The sequence below is a fragment of the Sander vitreus genome, chromosome 4 (genome assembly GCF_031162955.1).
Source record: "Sander vitreus isolate 19-12246 chromosome 4, sanVit1, whole genome shotgun sequence".
NCBI classification, from domain to species: domain Eukaryota; kingdom Metazoa; phylum Chordata; class Actinopteri; order Perciformes; family Percidae; genus Sander; species Sander vitreus.
The window spans coordinates 11,822,377-11,831,203 of NC_135858.1; the positions used below are offsets into that span (position 1 = coordinate 11,822,377).

The 8,827-nt window shown below is 39.0% G+C and overlaps 1 protein-coding gene across 1 annotated transcript; it reads right to left on the minus strand.

Annotated features, from left to right (window-relative positions):
- Window positions 1-952: 952 nt before the first annotated feature.
- cdk2 (cyclin dependent kinase 2) lies at window positions 953-7,563 on the minus strand. Its single transcript, XM_078248267.1, has 7 exons — window positions 6,793-7,563; window positions 5,603-5,680; window positions 5,376-5,496; window positions 5,108-5,278; window positions 3,111-3,212; window positions 2,785-2,988; window positions 953-1,999 (listed from the first exon to the last, which is right to left on the minus strand). Exons 1-7 carry the CDS (start codon window positions 6,906-6,908, stop codon window positions 1,895-1,897), a joined length of 897 nt encoding a protein of 298 aa, XP_078104393.1. The 5' UTR covers window positions 6,909-7,563; the 3' UTR covers window positions 953-1,894.
- Window positions 7,564-8,827: the final 1,264 nt, after the last annotated feature.

The following is an 8,827-nucleotide window of genomic DNA, read 5'->3' on the forward strand; positions in this document are numbered from 1 at the left end:
CCACGTGTAACAACAACTGCATAGGATCAGTACATCCGAATATCACACCTGCAGGACAGGTACAGGATGGGGCGTAGCACAAAATTCTGGGCCCTGTAGAAAGGCATTTTCTATGGGCCCCTCCCCGCAACCACAGCTATTCATTCTAGCATCTTTTTGGGCCCTCCTCACATGAGGGCCCTGGGTACTCAGTCCCCTTTTTCCCCCCAGTCTGACGCCCCTGGGTACAGGATGGCACCAACCGTAAGAACTGGCCAATCTGGTCCAGTACATGAGATGCACTGCAGTACTTAATGCAGCCGGTGGCCAAACCAGATACTGAGGGATACTTTTGATTTTGACCCCCCCCCCTTTGTTCAGGGACACATTATTCCATTTCTGTTAGTCACGTCTGTGAAAATTGTTCAGTTTAAGTTTTAGTTGTTAAATCTTTTAATGTTCATATAAATATTTGCATATGTTAAGTTCGCTGAAAATATAAAAGCAGTTGAAAGTGACAGGACGTTTCTTTTTTTGCTGAGTGTATTTCATTGGAGAACACAATCAGTTGTTTGGGGTCTTTGTGAAACTGTTTTTCAAGGTAATTTACTTTATCCACACACCACCAATTCATCATCTAACTAACTGATACTTCTTTGTCTTGAAAACAATTAAAACATTGCCTTTGTCCTTTCCGTATCATTTTAATTCTTAAACTGTCATGTATTTTTTTTCTAGAGAAGAAATATTAACAGGTTAACAAAGCCATTCTGACGAGATGCCAACTGCAGAAGTGGACCTGTGTATTTGTCCAGCAAAGATCAATGAAGCGTAACAGCAATTTGATTTAACAATGCGAGATAGCATTTGACTCTGGTATTTGAGTCTCACAAACTATTTGGCATACTTGTTTCACTTGGCTGCAGAACTGAAAAAGACATCATCCAAAAATGTTCCTCACATCGACAAACGGTAACAGTTGTTTAAACAAGTTTATTTTTTTCAAACAGTAAATAAACAATATCCATAAAAACGGTTCATAACGTTTGAATAAAATCTAGAGTAAGAAAGATGCAACAGCACATTAAATTTCGTAAAATCTGAATTACAACAGGGATAATTTGTATTTCACAACTGTATGTACAAAGCTCTGAGAACTTCAGTCAGGGGGAGTAATCCTGCCAACAAATCTGAACGACCAATAAACATGTTTGTGTGTTAAACTAAAGGTGCCGTTATAAAACCACTTCAAGATACTTTAAATCCAAAAACAGAATTTAAGTGCAAGAAAATCAACCTAAAAGAACACAACCGTAGTCTCATGTTCTTTTAGCAAACTGTTGTTGGCTGACGTTGTTCATTGTGTGACAACTGTCCCCTACCTCTTTCATTCAGCTGCTGCTCACACTGTCTTACAAAGCATGACATTGTTATTTGCACTATCCCACACACTTATTCAATCATATTTAATTCTAACTAACTGACTATTTGAATTTGGACTTCCTAAAGCCAACATACCATTTAAATTAGGAAAAGGCAGTATTGGCAGATTGGGTAATGGCAGATAACTAGAAGTCTACCTGACCTGCACTCAGTCACAGGACCATCCCAAATCACAAATAACATTAGCATCAAAAATGGCAGTTGCACACAAATATGCAAAATTATATTGATATTGAAAATTACAGTTTAACCTTTATAACTATTATAACATCATGGCTGAAAAAACAGCAAACCTGTCGGGATGTCTGTCATCTAGAAAGCTGGTTTTAGGTATTAACAAATCTCCTTTGAAGGATCCAACATATCCTGTAGTGTCCACATTTTCTGTCCATTCCAGCCGTGGCTATGAAGCGAGCAGGTCCTTATTGCTTAGACATTGTTGCCGTTAAAATGGACTGATATTTTGCTTGACTCAGAGTCTCAGATGAGGAACTGGCATGGTGACGTCGCGGAAGTATCGATGTGCGAGGGCGTTTTTGGCAGATAACCTTTTGTTTGGATCATAATTCAGCATTTCCTGCAAGGACAACAGAAATGGAAAAAATATATATAGTCAAACGATGGGTCTATAAAGTAGGGCTGCAACTAATGATAATTTTAATTAAACAGCCAATTATTTTCTTGATTGATTTATCCTTTTAGTCTATAAAAAGTTGGGAAATAGTGAAAAAATGTTGCCTGTTATAATTTTCCACAGCCCAAAATCATGCATCCAGATTGCTTGTTTTATTCATACAACAGTCCAAAATGTATATGTAATCAGTTTACTATCATATATGGCAAAGAAAAACATTGAATCCTCACATTGAAGAAGCTGCATTTCTGCTTGAAAGATTACAGAAATGACTAAAAGTTTATTGAAATTGATGCTGATATTCTGTTAATGGACTAATCGATTAATCAACTTATTATCGCAGCTCTACTATAAAAAGGCTTTGTACGCTGTAGTGGAAAACAAACGCACTTCTTATTTTGTTTGCCAACAATGCGATTTCATATCCCTGGTAGAAAAAAAAATTACAAAATAAAGCACTTAGAGTGCACACTTCTGCAAAAATGACAACTTGTAATCTGCATCTGGATCTTGATCAAAATTAATAGAGACTACCCTGGGACATGTGTGCCCGATTGTTGCATTTAAGTGCAATAGTTTACTTCTTTTAGCCTTTTCTCCAGCTGTACATATATCTTATCCTCTTTTGGTCTCGCTGACTTACACACAAACAAGCACAAGAGAACGCCTTCCTCCGCGAAGGTAATGAATGCTAAATTAATCTGTGAATGAATGACAAATGTTCTCACTCCAAGCAGTTCTCTTCCATCCTCATCAAGAATTGGCACCACTTTAGATAATTCCTGCCGGGCCCACTTGGGGAAAGATGGTTTGTAGTCAGGCATTGATGTGACTCCAGGCCAGACAGTCTCATCAGGTGTGCCCAAGGTGCGGAAGATTCGGAATAACTGATCGATCTCAGAGTCGCCGGGGAACAAGGCCCTCTTGGTGAGCTGTACAACAGTGGACAGTGAGGGGAGTCTGCTGGTTAGATGGTACGTTTGATCCATAGTGTGCAGGCCTAATTCAATTACAGTGAAGCCTATTGTAAAATATGACACTCAGTGCAAATTACCATTTCAGCAAAGATGCACCCCAGACTCCAGATGTCGACAGCTGTGGAGTAGTACTTACAGCCCAGGAGAATTTCTGGTGCTCTGTACCAAAGTGTTACCACCTAAAAAACATCACAGAAGCAAGTTTATATTCAGGAAAACAATTTCTCAGGAAGAATATATACACACACACACAGGTCATATAATTAGAATATCATGAGAAAGTTGATTTATTTCAGTAATTCCATTAAAAAAGTGAAACTTGTATAATGTATACATTCATTCCACACAGATTGATATATTTCAAGTGTTTATTTCTTTTAATTTTGATGATTAGAACTGACAACTAATGAAAACCCCAAATTCAGTATCTCAGAAAATTAGAATATTGTGACAAGGTTCAATATTGAAGACACCTGGTGCCACACTCTAATCAGCTAATTAACTCATAACACCTGCAAAGGCCTTTAAATGGTCTCTCAGTCTAGTTCTGTAGGCTACACAATCATGGGGAAGACTGCTGACTGGACAGCTGTCCAAAAGACGACCATTGACACCTTGCACAAGGAGGGCAAGACACAAAAGGTCATTGCTAAAGAGGCTGGCTGTTCACAGAGCTCTGTGTCCAAGCACATTAATAGAGAGGCGAAGGGAAGGAAAAGATGTGGTAGAAAAAAAGTGTACAAGCAATAGGGATAACCGCACCCTGGAGAGGATTGTGAAACAAAACCCATTCAAAAATGTGGGGGAGATTCACAAAGAGTGGACTGCTGCTGGAGTCAGAGCTTCAAGAACCACCAGGCACAAACGTAAGCAAGACATGGGTTTCAGCTGTCGCAGTCCTTGTGTCAAGCCACTCTTGAACAAGACACAGCGTCAGAAGCGTCTCGCCTGGGCTAAAGACAAAAAGGACTGGACTGCTGCTGAGTGGTCCAAAGTTATGTTCTCTGATGAAAGTAAATGTTGTATTTCCTTTGGAAATCAAGGTCCCCGAGTCTGGAGGAAGAGAGGAGAGACACAGAATCCACGTTGCTTCAAGTCCAGTGTAAAGTTTCCACAGTCAGTGATGGTTTGGGGTGCCATGTCATCTGCTGGTGTTGGTCCACTGTGTTTTCTGAGGTCCAGGGTCAACGCAGCCGTCTACCAGGAAGTTTTAGAGCACTTCATGCTTTCTGCTGCTGACCAACTTTATGGAGATGCAGATTTCATTTTCCAACAGGACTTGGCACCTGCACACAGTGCCAAAGCTACCAGTACCTGGTTTAAGGACCATGGTATCCCTGTTCTTAATTGGCCAGCAAACTCGCCTGACCTTAACCCTTCAGAAAATCTATGAGGTATTGTGAAGAGGATGATGCGATGCTCCAGACCCAACAATGCAGAAGAGCTGAAGGCCACTATCAGAGCAACCTGGGCTCTCATAACACCTGAGCAGTGACACAGCCTGATCGACTCCATGCCACGCCGCATTGCTGCAGTAATTCAGGCAAAAGGAGCCCCAACTAAGTATTGAGTGCTGTACATGCTCATACTTTTCATGTTCATACTTTTCAGTTGGCCAACATTTCTAAAAATCCTTTTTTGTATTGGTCTTAAGTAATCCAGTTTTCGGAGATACTGAATTTGGGAATTTTCATTAGTTGTCAGTTAAAATCATCACAATTAAAAGAAATGAACATTTGAAATATATCACTGTGTGTGACGAATGAATATAATATACAAATTTCACTTTTTGAATGGAATTACTGAAATAAATCAACTTTTTCATGATATTCTGAGTGTGAGTATATAAAATGCACTGAAAAAAAGAAATCCTGAAACAGCTTTGTTTAGTAACACAAAGCCTAGCCCTACTGTAAGATGTTTTCTGACTACACCAGAAGGCTCAATTCACTCAGAGGAAACATGGTAGAGTGCACTTTGCTGCTGGGCTAGTAATGAATATGCACTTCAAACCATATGACTAAATTTTTCAGAAGAAGCCTGTTGACATGAACAGAGTAGCTGTACACGTCACCTCATGTGTGTATGTGCGGACGGGCACCCCGAAGGCTCTTGCCAGGCCAAAGTCAGCGAGCTTGATCTCCCCCTGGGCGTTGATGAGGAGGTTCTGGGGCTTCAGGTCTCGATGAAGAACCCTGTGAGAGTGGCAGAAGGCCAGGCCTTGCAACAGCTGGAAAAGATAACTCTACAAAACAGAAACACACACACACACAAATCCATTTACTCTTGATTTCTTGAAAAGATCAAGACAAATATGTTTTGCAAATCTAGCTGATGTTTACCTTAACCAAAGGCAGTGGGATACCAGCAACTGTGAAGGAGTCCATAAATTTTTTTAGATCCTGATGAAGGAACTCAAAAACAAGGTAGAGCTTGTTCTCGGTGTGGATAACATCCCGCAATCTAAAACATGTTAACAGGCAGGTTAGCTTAAAATCGGACGGAAACAAGTAACGCAAGAATCTTGCAAGCAGGATTTAGCTAAAAGCTGCAACATGTAGGCACTTACTTGACTATATTTGGGTGACTGAGTTCTTTGAGAAGTGAAATCTCTCGGATGGCAGTGCTTGGCACACCCTCTGTTTCCCTGCATGCAATACACGGTAAATTAACTGGTTAAGTTTCTTAGGCTCATTCGCTAATCTCAGGTTATAATAACGTTGACATTTAAACTTATGTTATTTACTTCAGCTTGGTTAATGATTTTACAATATCTGCTTGTTTCATAGGGAAAACAGTCAACACAACTTGAGCTTACATATCAGCCAGCAAAAGATGAGCACAGCAATGCTCCTGATTTCTGTATTCTGACACAAATGTCAGGAAACACTGGATAAAGTGAGTCAGTAATGCCAACTGCAAAGCCTGGGAAATGATGTTCCTTGGCATAGCATGGCAGCACATGAATATTACAAAAAAAATTAACATTTTGATTTTCTTAAGTAAGCCTACACAATGTACCGTATGCATGTTTCTATTGCACAGTGCACTCAGGCAACAATCAGACCCACATTTAAATATGCATTATATATATATATATTGAGTGGTTCTCAACCTTTCTTGCTCCTGACCCCTTATAACGAAGCAATGTCGACTTGTGACACCTCATTACAGACTGTTCACAGCCTTAGTGTGGACATATTCTGTACAGTCCAATCCAAAAGTAATATTTCCTTTTTTGAGGCTCTTAAAAGATAAACCTTCACAAGAAAAAAAAAAAAATGTTATATCCTTAATTATCATGTAATCCCCCAGATTTGGATGGGAGCAGGTTGGGTACCACTGCAAAACACCAACCATGGATTATAGGTTCTTTCTTATTGTGCATCATATGTTGGTGTTATACTAACATAAACGGCTGCGGTAAAATGTGTCGAATTTAAAATATAAGTGCTTTTATGTGTAGGGAATTACATGAGCAGTGTCTAAATGTAGTTGCAGTTTAAAGGCTGGTGGTTGAGAAACACTGTCACTGTAACGTTAACTTAATAGGATTTGTTTTATACGTCGAACACTAAAGAGTGATGGGAGGAAGCTCTGCAAAATAGCTGTTTGCAAATGTCGTCTGCCGGTCACACCCTGATGGGTGAGTAAAACGGTTTCATCACATTTGAAGCAGAGTAAAAGCAACAGTTAGCTCCAGTAACGTTAGCTTGGCCTCAGATGATAACCAACAACACTCGTCATGAGTAAACTTACGTGTCTAGTCGGATTTTTTTCAGCGCAACAGTTTCTCCGGTGACTTTGTTCTTGGCTTTGTAAACCACTCCATACGTCCCTTCTCCTATCTTTTCCACCTTCTGAAACGTATCCATTTTTCAAATCAACAGAACTGGAGGTTTGTTGGTTGTTTAGCTAGCTAGTTAGCGAGATTCCACTCTTTGTGTGTGAGCTAACAAGTGCTCGGTGGCTACAGAGACAAACGTTAACGAGCAGCGCGGGGACCGACATATAATTAACTGCTCCTCGTTAGTTCAAACGGTCCGGATACACCACAGCCTGCGGAGGGCAGCGGTGTTGTCGAGGTTCCACTTTCTCAGATTGAAGCGAAACAGCTAAAGACTGTCGGGGTCAGGTCATTTGTTGGCACTGATAATGATAATATCCGTAAACATGTGGATTAGCGTGGCGGTTGCTCTTCTCTGGAAAACACTGAACCAACCAACACAGTAGCGTTTCCCGCGTTACCTCGGGAGCGTTCGTTTTTGTGTTCAAAGCACACCGACTCATGTAACCGGATGGTATTTCAGAGACTCCTCAAAAGCGTCTTCCGTTTGACTCGTTGTGAAGGGAACACTGGTGCAGACAAGTACGTAAAATTATTTGTGTTCTCCAAATACTGTCAGTTGAGTTTAAAATCTTGGTTTTATTGTCAGTTGGTACAAGTCGAGAAATTGAGTCGTATTTTACCGACAAAAGAAACGAACATCCAACAAACTAGCCTCACAGGTCACATGGTGACACAACGATGACGTTTTACGTTATCAACGTCGGAGACGGAAGTTGTAGCCATAGATACTTCTTATATACTGTCTATGCATAGATATAGAACCCCCCACACACACACACACACACACACATACACACACACACACACATACACACACACATATATATATATATATATATATATATATATATATCTCCACTAAGAAAGTTATTTTAATATCTGATGTCTACTCAAGGTTGTTTGATTAAGAGCTCCTGCTGTCTATATCATTAATAATGTTTTGAAGTCTGTCACTTTTGTACCTTTGTATCTTTTTATTTGTTTCTGTTTAGTTTATTACTTTCATACTTACTTTCATATTATATTATTTGCACTTATTTATGTATAGTTTTATTTGATTATGAACTGTGTTGACTGAATATTTGTAAATTGTATTCTGAATAAAAATAAAAAATAAAAGAACCGTATAGAACAGTTTGTTTTATATCGATGGTGGTAGCAAACCAAAATAACAAAGAAGCAAAAGTTTTTTGTCTGTAGGTTTTTTTTTATTAAAAAAATACAAATAAATAAAAAGTATATATTTTAAAGAACAAAGAGTTTTAGGTGAGGGGGTAGTTACATGTCATGAAAATTCATTACATAATAGTCACAGCTTTTGGGTGTATAGAAAAAGAAATTAGTTAATAAAACAATGCTTTTTATATGTTGACACAAAATAGGCTACAACACAAGAAACATGCACATAAAAGTGAGATTAGTCAGCTTCATATATCATTTGGTCACAGTTTTGGACACTTTTATAGCCAAGTTGTGCCTGGTTGTCCAAAATATATAGACAGGCAGCTTTGTTTATGTTCTGTAAATTTTGCACAGAAATTATTTGGTCTGGTAAAGTTGGTAAATGCCAAATAATTGAATAAATGGTCCTATGTTTCACAGTATACTGAACAGGACAGAATGAAGGAGAATTACAGTTGCTCCCTCTAGTGTCAGTAAGTCTAGTTGTGCACTGCACTCCCTCACTGGTTTAGAGCTGTTTCTGTCATGCCCACTCCTCTATGCTGTAGAGGCTGAAAAGAAAATCTGTCGTTATTATTCTTTAACAAACCAGATTCATAAACCTTTTTTTTACAGCAGCCTTTTTGACTTGTAATAGCAGGTAAAGCACTAAAGAAACCATTATCATTCAAGATGTCTCTGTTCCACCTATTATTACAACATGTTGCAACAATTAACACTGTTAATAGTCACACCTGTGTTTGGCAATTTAAATAATCCCTG